The sequence below is a fragment of the Antechinus flavipes genome, chromosome 3, assembly GCF_016432865.1.
Source record: "Antechinus flavipes isolate AdamAnt ecotype Samford, QLD, Australia chromosome 3, AdamAnt_v2, whole genome shotgun sequence".
Lineage (NCBI taxonomy): Eukaryota > Metazoa > Chordata > Mammalia > Dasyuromorphia > Dasyuridae > Antechinus > Antechinus flavipes.
In genome coordinates, this window is record NC_067400.1 from 323,358,884 (window position 1) to 323,376,984 (window position 18,101).

Here is an 18,101-nt window from a genome sequence, read left to right on the forward strand (position 1 = left end):
ATTTCTTCTTTATGTGAATTTTTACACCTTTGTTAATGATATATTTTTTCTTTTTTAAAAATCAAATTAGAAAATGGCTTATCTATTTTATATTACTTTCCAGTAAGCCAGCTTCTAATTTTATTAGTTCAATGGTTGTTTTATGTTGTTTTGATTTCCAGTTTTGTTAAGCTAAACTTTAATTTTCAAGATTTCTATTTTGATTCGTTTTGAGTTTTTTAATTTGTTGGTTTTCTAGTCTTTCTAGTCTTTTAAGTTGCCTATCCAGTTCACTGATGTATCAATTGGGGAAATGCTTGAAGATATGCATTTTCCACTAAGTACTACTTTGGCTACATCCCACAAATTTTGGTACTTTGTCTCATTATTGTCATTACCTTTTATGTAATTATTGATTGACTCAATGTATTCTTTCACTTACCCTTTCTTTAAGAGTTAGTTATTTAGTTTCTACTTAATTTTTAATCTATGCCTCAAAAAATCTTTATGGAATAAAATGTTAATTGAATTATATTCAGAAAAGGATGCACTTAATATTTCTGCTTATTTTTATTCCTTAATACATGATCACTTTTTGTAAAGGTACCCTCTAGAGCTGAGACATAGCTATACACCTTTCTTTTTCCATTCAATATTCTTCAAAGGTTTGCTATATCTAACTTTTGAAAAATTCTATTCTCTCTTTAACTTCCTTTTTGCTTACCTTGTAGTTATATTTATTTGGGTAAATTGAGATCCTCCACTATACTCTCTATTTCCTCCTGTAACTCATTTGCTTTTCTTTTAAAATTTTAGATGCTATGCCATTTGGTACATACATATTCAGTATTGATATTCATCATCTATGGTACTTTTTAGCAAAATTAGTTTCTCTGTTCATCCCTTTTCATTATATCTATTTTTGCTTTTGTTTTGCCTAGATCATGTTTGCTATTTCTGCCCTTTTACCTTCAGCTGAAGCCTACTTGGGTATTTCAGTCTCTTATTTTGACTTTATCTTTCAGTTGAAGTGTAAATAACATATTATTGGATTCTGGTTTTAAATCAGTTCTTCTATCCTTCTGTTTTATGGGTGAGTTCACATTCACATTGAGTTATGATCACTAAGCTGTATATTTTCCTCCATCCTACAAAAGTCTGTTTTATTTCTGACAATCGTCTGCCATAGGCTCACCTCTCTATTATGCCCTTTCCTTTTTATTTAATTATTTTTCCTTCTACTTTCCTGTTGGGTAGGATGAATTTTTGCATTCAACTTTGTGTATATGTATATTCTTATTTTTTTTAGCTAATTCAGATGATTATGGTTCAAGTGTCCCCTGTTCTTCCCTTACTGTCCCTTCTGTTATATAAACTCTTGCTTGTTCTCCCCATTTATATGAGATAATTTTCCCCATAATTTTCCTTTCCTTCTCCCAGAGATTTTACTATCCTACCTATCCTTTTTAAGTCATCCACTTGCAATAGAATTATACTCAGGCTTTTCATTTAAGTAGATCCCCTTTAAGAATCCTAGTGATTATAAATTTCTGAGGAATTATACATATCATCTTCCTATAAAAGAATCCTAACAATTTAATCCCTTATGATTTCTCACTCATGTTTCGCATTTTATGTTTCTCAATTCCTGTGTTTGAATGTTAGCTTTTCTGCTTAGTTCTAATCTTTTTATCAGGAACTCTTTTTTTTTTTTTAATAACTTTTTATTGACAGTATCAGGAACTCTTAAAAGTCCTCTATTTCATTAGAAATCCATTTCTCCTTTCTAATATAATATTCAGTGTTATTGGGTAGGTTTTTCTTAATTATAATCCTAGATCTTCTATTTTTTCATTTATTTGATTTTGTTTTATTTTTCCTGATGTCTCATATGAAGTCATTTTCTTTCAGCAAGGTTTTCTGTCTTACCAAGCTGCTAATTCTCTTTTTATAACTTCCTTGACTTTGTTTTATTGTTTCTTAATGCCTCATGGACACATTAGCTTCTGTTTGGCCAATACCAATTTTCAAATAGTTATCTTCTTTCAGCAAGGTTTTCTATATCTTTTACCAAGCTATCTTTTCTCATTTTTTTCCTCTACTATTCTCATTGTTTTTTTTTTTTTTTTTTAATAGTTAGGGTTTAAAAAAAAAACATCTTTTTTTTGATCTTTAAAAAAAACCCCACAATACTCTAACTTTTCTAGGAATTCTTGTTGGCTTATGTTCAAATCAGCATTTTTCTTTGGCGGGGTTTTGCTTACAGGTGCTTTCAAGTCATTGTCTGCTTTTGTGTTTGTGTCTTGAGCTTCCCTATCACTCTCATAGCCTCATAGAATCTCCAATTCTTTTTTCATTTGTTCATTTTTCCAGTTTACTTCTTGATTTTGGATTTTATGTTAATGCTGAGCTCTAGGTAATTCTGGGTGTGAGAGCATGTCTGGCCTAAGCTTCTGCCTTTTTATGTTCTCCTATTTTCACAATTCAGGATGAGGGCCTGCAAGTTTTTAATGCTCCCAAAGTGGTATGATCTGAGTTAAAGTCTGTTCATTGCTTCCTAATCTTAGCTCTATTAGCTTCTGATTGGGTTGGGTCTGTTGGCTTGTGTGTGACTGAGTTTCTGTAGATTACCACTGGACTCAGTCACTATTTGTCTACCAAGAACTTTTACAGCTTCAAAGCAACTAAACTGCTGACTTCCCTTTGGTTTAGATCTCTAGTCCTCATTATCTCACTGAAGGCTTATGTGTTTGACTAATGCTGGAACTGAGTTGTTGCTCAGTTTCTTGGCTCAAAGCTACACAGCTGCATTTCCTGAAGTTGTTCTGATGCGGGAAAGATTCCTTTCTAGATTCCCACTCTCTCCTAGTTAATAATGTAAATTGCCCTTTAACTCACAAATCCTGGTCCCTTTGAATTCCAATAGAAGATCCGGACCTGTCCCAGCCCCACCAGGATCTGAATCAACTTTGGGGCTACACCTAAAAGCCCCTCGAGCTAAGTCTCCTATTATAAAAAGGCCACGCTGGGAACCCCTCTTTGCAGAGATTCCAAACATGGCTACCATGTGAGGACCCTCTGTCCACTGGACCCCCTGTCCAGTGCCCTCCTTATCTCTACCTTCGCCTATACTTTAACTTTGCTTATCTACTAATAAACCTCTTTTATCAATCTAGCTCTCTGGGCCAATAAATGCTTTTATTGGGAACTCGCACCGCTACTAGACCCCCTTGCGCGGAATCTGTACCCCAAACCTGCCACTAGACCTTAATCCTAATTTCATTTAGGTACCCCAAAGCTAGACCTCAACATTTGGTTCCCTGATGAAACAAACACCGGAAGCTAGATAATTTGGCGATCAAACTGGACCCCAACCTTTTCGGGGCATTAAGAACCAATCTGGGTTTTGAGCTGTTCAGGCAGTGTTCTTCCAGGAAGAATCTGAATTCTTTCTTTGGTCTCTATCTCTAAAGGTAGTGGGGAGAATATCTGTGTTAACGTCTCACCCAACTTCCATTTCAGGTGAAAAGGCTTCTATTTTTATCTAGACACTCCCCTGCTCTGGATCTATGATCTGCATCTGAATAATGGTCAACAAAGTTGCCAGAGGCCTCCATTCTTGCATCAAGTACTAATTCAAGATCTCCTAGGATCTTTTTCTATTCCAGTGCTTCCTGTCCTGGTCCTCTGTCTTAGCCCTTTTTCCATCTTTGAGTGCTGAAATGCTCCCTCTTGCAGCATATACTCCTGGCCAGCCCTACCCCAATGTTGTCAGACTTCTCTGCTTGTCTCCCTGAGCTGACCTCGGTTGGAAAAGTGATTCATTGTGACTTTTTCTTGATTTTCTGATTAGAATTTAGTCTAATTCTCTAAGTTGTTATAGATGAGGTATATTAGGTAAGCTAGTAAAAAATGTTTCTTCTCATTCTACCATCTTGATTTTACCTTTTAAATAAAGGTGTACTTGGTCACTTTGGTCACCATATTCAAGTCAAAAATTTCTTTAGTTTTAGATGGATTATTACCTGAACTTAATTGTCTTCTATTATAAGACACTATTATGTCTTTAGTAAGATAGAAATTAAGAGCTTCACTCTTTTTGTAGTGTCAAGGAATTGGAAATGGATGCTCATCAGTAGGGGGATGGATAAATATTATGGTATATGAATGTAATGGAATATTATGTTCTATAAGAAATGATGAGCAAACTGATTTCAGAAAAGCCTGGAAATACTTACATGAACTGATGCTAAGTAAAGTGAGCAGAACCAAGAAAACATTATATACAGCAACAAGATTATGTGATAATCAACAGGGATGGACTTGACTCTTTTCAACAATGAGGTGATTCAAGGCAGTTCTGACAGACTTGTAATGGAAAATGCCATCCACATCCAGAGAGAGAACTATGGATACTGAATGTGGACCAAAGTGTAGTATTTTCACCTTTTTTGTTATTGTTTGCTTGTTTTTTTTTCTTTTTTCCTGTTTTTTCCCTTTTTGATATGATTTTTCTTGTGCAGCATGATGAATGTGGAAATATGTTTAGAAGAATTGCTCATAATTAACCTATATCAGATTGCTTGCTATCTCGAGGAGGGGAGGGAGTGGAAAAGAGAGGAGAAAAATTTGGAACTCTAGGTTTTGCAAGGGTGAATATTGAAAACTCTTTGCATGTATTTAGAAAAATAAAATAATATTTTAAAAAAATTGGGCAGGATAATTAGCCCATTTTCCAATAAGCATAAAAAAATTAAGGGTTCCAGAGTATTCCATCAGTTTCTCTTTGATCAAGTACAAGTAAGACATTTCATTTTAATGACTCCAAAAGGATTTGAAACTGACATATTATTTCTAATATTTCTAAAAGAGGGAAGGAGAAGGGCTTAGTATATTTTCATGATACTGTAAGACTAGATATAGATTTAGAAATGACAATCACAGTATTGCTATGGAAAATTCTCTTGTTTTATCTTTCAATTTGGGAATGAGCATACTACCTACCTATATTTAAAAACTTTCAGGGAGTCTTATTACCTATAGAAGATGTCCAAACTCCTTTGCCTTGACACCTTCCATTCCATTCATCCTTTTTCTATTGAAACCTTTCCTGACTACTTTGACTTGTGGTGAGCTATTGTCTTTCCTCCTTCAAATTCCTCTAATCCTGTGTCATGTCATTTGGCATTTGGGAGGGCACTTTCCATTACAAGTCTGTTGGAACTGTTTTGAGTCACCTCATTGTTGAAAAGAGCCAAGTCCATCCCTGTTGATCATCACATGATCTTATTGCTGTGTACAATGTTCTCTTGGGTCTGCTCACTTCACTTAGCATCAGTTCACGTAAGTATTTCCAGGTTTTTCTGAAATCATTCTACCCATCATATTCTATTACATTCATATACCATACTATCCAGCCATTCCCCAACTGATGAGCATCTACTACATTTGGCATTTGCTACCTGTGGCATTTGTTTGATACAATATTATTATAGTCAAAAGATTAAACTGGAGAGCAAGGTAGGACTGGACAAGAAATAGCTGAAACCCAGGGATACATATTTGGTAGTTTAATGGACTCTGAGATGGCTGTTCTCTTACTCCCTCTCTAAACCTTGCTTAGTAATAGTTATTAGCATTGTAAACTGGTTATTTGAGAACTAGGGTAGAATGAGAAAGAGGAAGGAGGAAAAGATGATAAAGAATTATAGTTACTAGTAAGAGATAAAGGAAAGTTGGAATGAAAGGAGCAGGGACTATGAAAAGTATTATTATTATCAAAGAGTCTATGGGCAAGGATCTTTGGGAAAGAGACAGAAGGACTGTCTGGGATGGTGTTGGTGTGTCTCACAGGAAATTAGAACTTAAGAGGACTGTGGACTGTGGAAGGTTCAGTTATATTGTAAATCTATAGTATTCTCTACTACAACTATGATTAAGCTAAGTCATATAGGATAATGAAATTTCTTAGCTACATTTTTGGAAGTCTTAATTTTTATGTTATTCTGTGTGAGAAATAGGTTATAACTGAAATAAGATTCAAGAGCCAACAGCAACTTAACTTGATAATTTAACTCTTTATGTATTTACATATGTATCCCCAACTGTACTGTAAGCTTTGAAGGACAAGACTATGTGTTCTATATACTTCTTTATATCTCCCACATCACTTACTATGATGCTATTGAAATTCTATGATGACTGAATGAAGAGTCCCTTTTTGCAATGGGAACAAATCAGGATATTCAGAGAATTGCATATATGAACATAAATATTTACAATTTCTCACCACAAACGTGAATTAGCTTTGGATAGAGAATGTCACCATTTTGAAGATTTCCCTTTGTTCTTTTTTAAGATTTTTCAGTTTTCTTCTTCTCTATCACCTGAACTGCATGTAGCAAACTTGTCTGCAAAACCTGGTTTTTCACTATGTTGGTTATTATGAGAGTGGTGTCAGGAATGTATGTCTTCCTCAGATTAGCTGAATAGTATTCTGCTTTGCTGCTATGTGCGATAAAGAAAGTACAGAAGGCTTTGACATCTTCTTCCTGAAGTCCTAATGCCTCTAAAACTGTCTCCCATGCAATTTTAATATGCTTGTTATTGTTTTTTCTCTTAAGAACAGTGGCCAGAGTGGGAAGTCCTCTCTTCAGATCTGGAAGCTTCTCAAGCACCTGAGAGTGTAGGTAGTGAAGTGTTTCAGTGATGTAGCTGTAGAATACATTTAATTCCAAAGAAGTGAACCTATAAAAAAGTTGGAAAAAGTCCTTGAGAAACAGAATTATTTTCTGCAGATATATGAAATGAATTTCCATTAAAACAGGCCAGTTTAAAACAACAAACTTGACATTGACAAGTGAATCACTTATTTTTTCAAAAAAAAAAAAGTACGTAAGAAAAACCTATATTATAATGAGTTATTACTTAGCTTTCATAACAATTAGGAAAATATTATTTTTTCATGGTTCATCATTGTAATAGCATTGGGAAATTCAGCTGGATGGCTATTCAAATAAGAAAGAAAAACAAACTACCTCCTAAGTCACTTTTTTTGCTTGCTCTTACTTGATCTCCAGAACTGCTGTCCACATTTCATCTTGGACTGCTTGGCTTTCCAGAGTCTTTCTATGAAATTCAAACTTTTGAGTCAGATTTTCCATGGCAGAGTCTAGTTTTTCAAACTGTGTCTCCAAGGTCTGAAGTTTTTTTCCTACCCTAAAGGATGAGAAAAGCAAGCTTTAGTCAAGTGTGGTCGCACACTGCTATCTTTCCAACTACTAGGGAGGCTGAAGCTGAGTGATTTCTTTAGCTCTTAAATTCCAATCAGTGGATTATATCTATCTGGTTAGAGGTAAATATGGTAAGGAGTGAGGGAAGCAATTCAGATTGCCTGAGAAGGGAACCAGCCCAAGTAAGAAGGGATTGTTGTTCTTTGTCTTAAAAAGGCCCAGTTGATTATCAGTAGTGGAATCAGGCCATGAATAGTTCTGTACTTCCAGCCTGGTTTAGGTGGGGAAACCTAATATTAGGAAAGAAAATGAGGAAGAAGACAATTAAACTTTACTTTAGATCAGTGGGCAAAGTTTCTTAAACTTCTACACTGAAATAGAGCCTGGCTGCTTTGACAGTGACTAATTTGAAATTTCATCAGTAATTATTGGCCTTCCAGGTAGTGAAATAACAGAAACAGGACATCACAGTACTTTCACAATTAATCCAGTAAAAAAATGAAAAAAGAATACCAGATGAGAGTAATGATCACGGAATCCAAAGAGAAACTATAGTAAGTGCATTTTTGCCAGCCCGTCTTTGCCCAAGAAGATAATGGGAAGATTTTTGATATTGGCAAAAGGGCCTACCCAGAAAAAACTTAGCCTAAGAGTTTAGTTCACAGAAACTCCAACTTGGAACTTAGGGATAAAATAGAAGAGCCTGCATCCTGCAGCTTTCTACAGGGACAAAGAGACAAGAATGCAGATCTAGCCAAGGACTTACCTGTGTCACCTGTGTAAGGCCCAGGATCTTGCAGGGCATGCCTCATTATTGGGATGTGCCTTAGATTAAAATATTCTGGCACAGACTGCACTACAAAGACCACTTTGGTATAGTATGCTGGCTTGATCTGCTCCTGCTGTCCTTAAAGAACATATTGCCCATAACCCAGAGTCCAAACAGATCAGGAGCCCATTATTCCCCCTAGGAATGCACAGAGCCTAACTCTGACACACAGACCCAATTGTCAAAGAAAAAATGCTAATAGTATGCATTTTAGGCAGAAGTCTGCCAGACACAATTTTTACTAATTTTGTTTTTTTCTCAATCTGTAGTATTTTTAGCTTAGAGAAAGAAATGCCTAACCTGCCATAGTTTTCCCATATTCAAACATTTGTCTCCTTTAAAAATTTTTTTTTAATTTTTAAAATTTAAATAGTATTTTATTTTTCCAGTTACATGTAAAGATTGTTTTCAACATTCATTTTTGTAAAATTTTGAGTTCCAAAATTTTTTTTCTCTCCTGCCTTACTTTCTCCCTCCCCAAGATAGCAAGCAATCTATGTTATACATCTACAATAAATTTAAACATATTTCATATTAGTCATATTGTAAAAGAAAAATCAAAACAAAAGGGAAAAACCATAATTACAAAAAAGCAAACAAAAAAAAGGTGAAAATAATGTTTCGATCCACATTCAGTTTCCATTGTTCTCTCTGGATGAAGAGGTATTTTTCAATCTTAGGTCTATTAGAATAGACATTTCTCTTTTCTTAAGATAATTTGAAGTAATAATTATAACTCTTGAACAAGGAAAAAGTTAAAATATGTTAAATAGAGTTTGCAGTTAAATATTCTCCCACAGAATTCAGGGGAAAAGACTAGAAAATGAATCAAGAGAAGAAAACAATGATGATAAAGATTATCTTTTAAGCAGAAGCCAGGTATGTCCAAAGCACAAATCCAGAAGAAAACAATAATTCCATGTCATTGATAAGCAAAGCCTCAAAAAAAACCGCAGATTTGTCATAAGTTCTACTGAAATTCCTTGAAGAAATGAAGCGAAAGTTTAAAAAAATCATATAAATGAAATGAATAAGTAAATTAATAAATATATTATTTTTATTAAGGTGAAAAACTTTGCTGAAATAAGTGGACTCCTTGAAAATTTATGTAGTTTATGTAATCCTTGGTAGAATAAGGAAGACACTAGGAATCTCCAAATGTTTTTAATAAAAAAAAGAAAAATATTTAAGACTCAGATATAGGGGGATTTTACATTGGAAACTTTATGGACCCATTTTGGAATACTGTTCAAATTGTCTTATTAGGTACAACGATTTTAAATAAGGCAGAGTAAAACAAAAAACATACGCCAAAAGATTTTAAGAAATAATTTTCCTTTAAAAATTAGGCTATCAAAGTAAAAATTCTAGATTTCTCAATGAATTTTAGGTCCTCACTAAAAATGCATCTAAATAACTACATGTTTCTATCTTATATTTATGATTATATAATATGTATTTGTCTGTATATTTTGTAAAAAGAAAAAACCTTATGCACTTCAAATATATCTCATTTAATAACATTTTTAAATGTTCTATTTTATTTTTTCATTAGACTCTATTAATAGAAAAAAATCAAAATCTGTTTCTAAGTTACCTGATATATGGAAAATAAAAATAAAAAAAAAAAGAAAATTTATGTAGTTTAAACAGATCAGTGATACCATGAGACAACAATAAATATTACAATAAAACTGAAAGACAAAATAAAAACAAAAGAAAATATAAAGTACCTTTTATTTTAAAAAAATGACTTGTAGAATGAGTCAAAGAAAGATAATTTAAAAATCATCAGATTCCCTGAATGCCATGACTATAAAAAGCATAAATAATATATTTTTAAAAAATCATAAATGAAAATGTTAAGACTTGTTGGTTTTAACTAAAGGATAAAATGAAAATAAAAAGAAACCATTGGACAGCTTGCGAAAGGAACCCCAAAATGAAAATGTCAAGGAATATCATGGCTCAAATTCAGAACTTCCAGGTCAAAGAAAAAAATAATGCAAACATCATGAAAGAATTCAATACCAAAGATCCACTGATAAGAGTCATACAAGAATACATACAAACAATTCTCTTTCCCTTTGAAAAAATTTTCACTTAATTCTGGTGGTTCATCTGGTTCTATCTCTAGTTCTCTAATTCTAATTCCTTTTAATCTCTTCCCAATAAGAATTCCACTTCTCTTTTTCATATTTTTACGAATTATTGATTTATTCTTAATTTTCTGCATATGAAAATTTCTTTCATATTAACTTCCATGACACAAAGTATATCTCATATGTATATGTATATGTATATATATATACACACATATACATGAGAGCTAAGCCCTCTTAATTTTTTTTATCTTTTTGTTCTCCCCTTCCCCATTTCCTTTATTGAATCTTCTTCTTCATGTGCATGTACTTCTAAATTAGTGTTCAGTTCCTTATTCTTTTTTCTTTATACTACGATTTTCTCTGAAATTGCATTCCATGACATCAAATAGTTCCTCTATGGTAGTCACTTCATAATTTCTGAAAGTTGCAGTTTGTTGAATTTGAAAACATTAGAGATTTGGATGGAATCACATTGGCAATTTAGTTTAATACCTACACAAAAGGGATTCTCAGTATAACATACCCTATGAGTGGTGGTCCATCCTCTGCTTGATGATCTGAGAGGAGGAGAGATCCAAAAGCTTTTAGCACAAATCATCCTACTTTTGGACAGTTCTAATTATTAGGAATGTTTTCTTTATGTTTAGCCTAAATTTGTATCTTTACAACTTCCATTCACTGTTCTTGGTTCTGTCCTTTGGGGCTACTACAGAACAAGACCAATTTCTTTGTCACATGACAGACTTTCATCTATCTGAAGACAGCTAAGATGTTTCTTCTGAATATTTTTTTTTCTCCTAATTAAACATGCTCAGTCTTTTCAAAGTCATGAATTCAAAGTCCTTTACTATCCAATTTGCCTTCTTCTATTTATTGTCCAATGTGTTGAAGTTGTTCTTAATTTGTGATGTCCAGAACTAAAACAAGACTCCCCACAAAGTCTGATAAGGGCCCAATATAGTGGGATTATCCCCTTCCTATTACTGAAGCTTTACCTCTCCTAATGCAGACCAACATTACATTAATTTTTTTGACAGCTATATCACACTGCTGACTGACTGCTCATTTAGCTTGCAGTTATCCATCCATATTTCCCCTGTCTTATAGTTATGGAGTACATTTTTTTATACCCAAATGTAAAACTTTACACTTACTGCTATTGAATTTGCATTACTAGATGCAAGTCATTGGTTTAGATGCCCAGCTTCTTTTTTATTATAACTTTTTAATTTATACAAGATATATGCATGGGTAATTTTTCAGCATTGACCCTTGCAAAACATTCTGTTCCAACTTTTCCTTTTCTTCCCTCCACCTGCTTCCCCAGATGGCAGGTTGATCAATACATGTTAAATATGTTAAAGTTATGTTAAATACAATATATGTATACATATCCATACAGTTATTTTACTGTACAAAAAGAATCGGACTTTGAAATAGTGTACAATTAACCTGTGAAGGAAATCAAATATGCAGGCAGACAAAAATAGAGGGATTGGGACTTCTATGTAGTGGTTCATACTCATTTCTCAGAGTTCTTTCGCTGGGTATAGCTGGTTTAACTCATTACTACTCTATTGGAACTGATTTGGTTCATCTCATTGTTGAAGAGGGTCATGTACATCAGAACTGATCAGTATACTGAACATCATAACAATGTTGTTGTTAAAGTATATAATGATCTCTTCATCCTACTCATTTCACTCAGCATCAGTTCATGTAAATCTCTCCTCTCCAGGCATTTCTGAAATCATCCTGCTGGTCATTTCTTACAGAACAATAATATTCCATAACATTCATATACCACAATTTATTAAGCCATTCTCCAATTGAGGGGCACCCACTCAGTTTCCAGTTTCTGGCCACTACAAAGAGATCTACCACAAACATTCTTGCACATACAGGTCCCTTTCCCTTATTTAAGATTTCTTTGGGATATAAGCCCAGTAGAAACACTGCTGGATCAAAGGGTATGCATAGTTTGATAACTTTTTGAGCATAGTTTTAAATTGCTCTCCAGAATGGCTGGATGTATTCACAATTCCACCAACAATGTATTAGTGTCCTTATTTTCCCACATCCCCTCCAACATTCCGCATTATCTTTCCCTGTCATTCTAGCCAGTCTGACAGGTGTGTAGTAGTATCTCAGAGTTGTCTTAATTTGCATTTCTCTGATTATAATGACTTGGAGCATCTTTTCATATGGCTAGAAATAGTTTCAATTCTACTTCTGAGAATTGTCTATTCATATCCTTTGATCATTTATCAATTGGAGAGTGGCTTGATTTCTTATGAGTCAATTCTCTATACATTTTGGAAATGAGGCCTTTATCAGAACCTTTGATTGTAAAAATGTTTTCCCAGTTTATTGCTTCCCTTCTATATTGTCTGCATTGGTTTTGTTTGTACAAAAACTTTTCAATTTGATATAATCAAAATTTTCTATTTTGTGATCAATAATGATCTCTAGTTCTTCTTTGTTCATAAATTCCTTCCTCTTCCACAGGTCTGAGAGGTAAACTATGCTATGTTCTTCTAATTTATTTATAATCTCATTCTTTATGCCTAGGTCATGAACCCATTTTGACCTTGTGTATGGTGTTAAGTGTGGCTCAATACCTAGTTTCTGCCATACTAATTTCCAATTTTCCCAGAAGGTTTTGTCAAACAGTGAATTCTTATCCCAAAAGCTGGGGTCTTTGGGTTTGTCAAACACTAGATTATTAAAGTTATTGGGTGTTTTGTCCTTTGAACCTAATCTATTCCATTGATCAACTAGTCTATTTCTTAGCTAATACCAGATGGTTTTAGTAACTGCTGCTTTATAATATAATTTTAGATCTGGTGCAGCTAGGCTACCTTCATTTGATTTTTTTTTTTTATTAATTCCCTTGAAATTCTTGACCTTTTGTTTTTCCATATGAACTTTGTTGTTATTTTTTCTAGGTCATTAAAACAGTTTTTTGGGAGTCTGATTGGTATAGCGCTAAATAAATAGATTAGTTTAGGTAATATTGTCATCTTTATTATATTTGCTTGCCCTATCCAAGAGCATTTGATATTTTTCCAATTAGTTAGATCTGACTTTATTTGTGTGAAAGTGTTTTGTGGTTTTGCTCAGATAGTTCCTGATTTTCCCTTGGCAGATAGATTCCCAAATATTTTATACTATAGGTAGTTACTTTAAATGGAATTTCTCTTTGCAACTCTAACTTTTGGATTTTACTAGTGATATGCAAGAATGTTGATGACTTATGTGGGTTATTTTGTATCCTGCAACTTTGCTAAAGGTGTGGATTATTTCTAATAGCTTCTTAGTAGAATCTCTGGGGTTCTCTAAGTATACCATCATATCATCAGCAAAGAGTGATAATTTGGTTTCCTCATTACCTACTCTAATTCCTTTAATCTCTTACTCAAGTTTTATGGCTGAAGCTAGCATTTCTAATATAAACAGTACTGGTGATAGTGGGTAACTTTGTTTTACTCCTGATTTTATTGGGAATGGTTCCAGTTTATCCCCATTACATATTAAATCCCCAGCTTCTTAAACTGTTATTCTTGACCTCATATGAGATTATAATTGAATGTGAGGGTCATGAAATTATGATTTATTATCAGCAAGCATTTTATTTGTATACCTATTTTATATGCCTATCTACTTGGGGTCTTATAAAAATTTCTTGAATGAAAAGGCATTACATGTAGAAAAAGTTTAAGAAATCCTGGCATCTAGATCATCAAAATTATTCTTTTGGATCCTGTCATGCAGTACATCAGTTATCCTTCCCAGTTTTGTGTCATCTGCAAATTTAATAAGCATGCTAGCTATGACTTAATGTGCAGCTTTCTGGGATACTCCCTACATCTCCCATCACATTTACTTTGAACCCTTAATAACTATTTTTGAGTCTGGCCACACAACCAGTTCTGAATTCATTTTATTGTATTTTTACCTAATCCATTTATTATTACTTGTTCTACCAGAATGTTATCAAAAACTTTATGGAAAGTTCTGCTAAGATTTTAAGTATACCGTATTTACAGCATTCCCCTTAACTACTAATTTAATAATTTTGTGAAGCTTAGAATTAAACCTCCAGGTAAGGTCTAACAAGGGCAAAATACAGTGCCTAAAAAACCTCCAACAACTCCAAAATGAATTGATATTAGCCTCTCTTAACTGTTTCTGATAAAGCCATACCTGGTACTTCATATTCAATGCTTCCTTTTCTAAGTATTTTCCTGCTATTGCTTTAATGATTTTTCCAGGAATTTCCCCAGGAATTGAAACCTTCTATTTTCAATTCTCACTGTCCTTCTCTTTCCAAGCAATGGGGAGACCTTTTATTGGGTCTCCTCTTTCCCTTCATATTGCTTAAAATTACCCATTCTTGCCTGCCTTACTCTAAGCTAGACAGGCCCATGTTATTGATACAATAGCATCATGCTTTGTTGTTTTGTTACCTGCTCCCAGTTTCCATCTTATATATATCTTTCTAAAATCCAAGTTGGTTGGTGAGTTCCTTGTGCAAATGAATATAAAGTTCCATTAATTAGACTTCAAGGAAAGGAATGTTTCTTGCCTGCCTTTGTAGCCTCAGTTCTTAACACAGTTCCTGGAACAAAGGAGGTACTTAATAAATGTTTATTTACTGACTGAATTTCTCTCCTCTTCACTCACTCACTGGCTGTTTTTGTATTTCTTCATGGTTCCTGTTATTCCCTCAGCTAAACTTTCCCTGTTCAACTCTTTTCCCTTTCTCTAAATTCAGAGGAAAAAAAATCTTATTTTTTGTCAAAATTCCAAACCAAATACTCCTTTCCTATTGACTCTTCCCTGAACACTTCATTTGGAAGTAGTCTCTTCTCCTCTAAATTGCTTGGATTAGGTATTGTCTATATCATTAGTAGTTTTCTTTTGCCAATTTGTATATTAGTCATTTTTCCTTCCACATTGAGGGGACTCCACATTGAGGTCATAAATCCCTTTTATTACCCTGCAATGTATAATTTCCTCTCTAAAATCCTTCCTGAGTTTTCCAGTTAGAAGTGATCCTTCCTTCATCTGAATTCTTCATCTCTATGAAATTCTAATTTTTATAACATTTATCAGTGTTATTTCCAGTCATCTCTAATAAATTTTAGGTTTGTTCAAGATATTGACTATATTTTATTTATATTTATATCTCATCTTTTCCTAACTGTTTCCTGCTTTGGGGAGGATAAGCAAATAACAACTGCTCATTAATTAATGCATGACAGACATGGTTGTTATCATAGGTTTAGACATGGTTGGTATTTTAGAACTTGTATAGTCCCGCCCACTTCTTTTACACAGGAGAAAACTGACGCCTAAAGAAGCAAAATGAATTTCCCAGGACCACACAGATATGTGGCAGAACCAAAATTCCAGCCAGATTCTCTAACTCCAAATATAACACTCTTCTGAATATACCATACACTTCTCTAACATAAACTTAAAACTCAATAATATTGTAGTCAAAACATTATTAAGGATAAACAAAAAGCTGCTAAAATTAAAGGAAAACTAGCTAACATTTGTATAGGACTTTACAATTTACAAAGAACTTTATAAACATTAACTCATTTTATTCTCACAATAACCTTGGGAGGGCTATTATTATCCCCATTTTACAGATGAGGAAATTGAGGCAGACATAGTCTAAGTGACTTGCCCAGGGTTGCAAGTTAATGGCTGAGGCTGAATTTGAACTCATCTTCCTGATTACAAATCTAGGACTCTATCTACTGTGCTTCCTAACTGTCTCTGCCTTAAAGTTGTAAACTGTGGTGTTCTTATTATTATTTGAAATAATATGGATTTCTGTCATATTCATCGTTTTTCATCAGCAGAGAGATCAGTTGTACTGGAGTTTCAATCTTGTTGTTCAGTTGTTTTTCAGAAGTTTCTGACTCTTTATGAACCCGTTTGGGGTTTTTTTTGGCAAAGATATTGGAATGGTTTGCCATTTCTTTCTCCAGCTAATTATATAGATCAGGAAACTGAAGTAAACAGAGTTAGGTGACTTGCACAGAATCACATAGCTAATAGCTAGGTCGGATTTGAACTCAGGAAGATGAGTGCCCAGCACCCTATCCATTGTACCACCTAACTGTACCAATTACAGCTCTCATTATATCTTAAGAAATATTTGCATTAAGTGAAGTGAGCAGATCCAGGAAAATATTATATATAGTAACAACAATATTGTATGATGATCAACTGTGAAAGAAAAAGATGAACAAAGACAATTCCAAAGGACCTATGATGAAATATACTATCCACTTTCTAGAACAAGAACTGATGAACTCTGAGTGCAGATTGAAGTCTACTTTAAAAAAAAATCTCTTTAGGGGCAACTAGGTGGCTCAATGAATAGAGCATCAGCTTTGAAATCAGGAGATTCTGAGTTCAAATTTGACCTCAGACACTTAATACTTCATGGCTGTGTGATCCTGGGCAAGTTGCTTAACCCCAATTGCCTCAGCAAATAAATAAATAAAAATCTCTTTATTTTTATTATTTTATTTGTATTTTCCTTCACAACTTGGAAATATTTTTTGCATGATTTCATATGTATAACCAGTGTCAAATTATTTGCCTTTTCTAGATGGGGATGAGATGGAGGAGGAGAGAATTTAAAACTTGGAATTAAAAAAAAGTTAATTTTTCTTCACGTGTAATTGGGAAATTAATGAAATAAGTAAAAATGACTTTTGAAAAAGCTAAAGATGAAGAAATTGGGATGAACTCTGTAGACTTTAGTCAGTTTGAAAGCCATGGAGTCAGGATAAAGAGTCCTTGGTAGATGGCTGCTTATATGAATCTACTCCCCTCAAGCCAATGGAATGAGTTGAGAAAAGTCTCTCAGGAAATACGAAAGAAAAGGCCAGAGGAATCAGGTTTGAAAGAATTTCCAAAGGGTTGGAAATACCTTTTCTAAACTACAACTTCTTGGAAAAGTTAATGAGATAATAGGAATGAATTTTTAAAATTATAACAATCATCAAGAAAAACAAATTAATTGATTAGAATAAATTGAAATAGAAAAAGGTATGTAAAAAATGGTGTGCATTAAATTTGACAAGAGTATAACAATTAAAAAAAGAGGAGAAAAAAGAAACAAGTGAAACACAAAATGACTTATTCATAATTATATGCCTGAAGCCCTATGTCTTACCCTTCATAAAGGAATTGGCGCACACACACACACACACACACACACACACACACACACACAAACACACAATTTTTTTGACGATAGAGTAAGTAGAATTTTTTCCTTTACGATCCTAGAAGACTTAGCCCTTCTGGTCTGCACACCACATTGACAGGAGCAAGAGGCTCACTAGCAGACCCCCAGCTCCCTGTGCAATTTTTCACTAACTGTTTTTCTCTCCTCACTATCTACCTTCCCAGAGAGCTGAGCCAGGTTTCTTCCTCCCCACCTCATCCCCACACCAAACCTACCCCCACTACTTCTTAGTGACCTTTTCATTGCTTCTTTCAGGGGATGCAAGGATGTTCCCTCACTGCTCATCTTCATGGAAACAAAAAAGACTGCAAATATTAAGACACGATTTGAGTCCAGTCTTCCTGTCCAGAAAAGTGAGCAACAGCATGAATAGGGATATAAATTCACCCTGAGGTCACTCAGCATGGAAAGCTTTTAATAGCCAGGACACCTAAATATAGTTTCAAAAAAACAGCATATGCAAACACAGATGCCTAGGAACAACACAATATTTGCCTTGATTAGTATAATCAGCCTTAATACACTAATATATTATTTATAGTTGGGTTTAGTTGTGACAGTGTGTGTATCTGTTTATACATACACACACACAAAATTATGTAGTGCCCCACATAAAAAGGAGAGGTGAATCTGGGACAAATGTGAATTACTCTGCACTTTTAACACTTTCACAA

General features: G+C 33.9%; 1 protein-coding gene across 2 annotated transcripts; it reads right to left on the reverse strand.

Annotated features, from left to right (window-relative positions):
• Positions 1–1,681: 1,681 nt before the first annotated feature.
• SMCO1 (single-pass membrane protein with coiled-coil domains 1) lies at positions 1,682–17,777 on the reverse strand. Of its 2 annotated transcripts, none has more exons than XM_051985534.1 (3): positions 17,663–17,777; positions 7,048–7,197; positions 1,682–6,726 (listed from the first exon to the last, which is right to left on the reverse strand). In XM_051985534.1, the coding sequence occupies exons 1-3, from the start codon at positions 17,716–17,718 to the stop codon at positions 6,333–6,335; spliced, it is 600 nt and encodes a 199-aa protein (XP_051841494.1). In that variant the 5' UTR covers positions 17,719–17,777; the 3' UTR covers positions 1,682–6,332. The 2 variants fall into 2 exon arrangements, with proteins under 2 accessions (XP_051841494.1, XP_051841495.1); XM_051985535.1 differs by having other exon boundaries at positions 17,643–17,777.
• Positions 17,778–18,101: the final 324 nt, after the last annotated feature.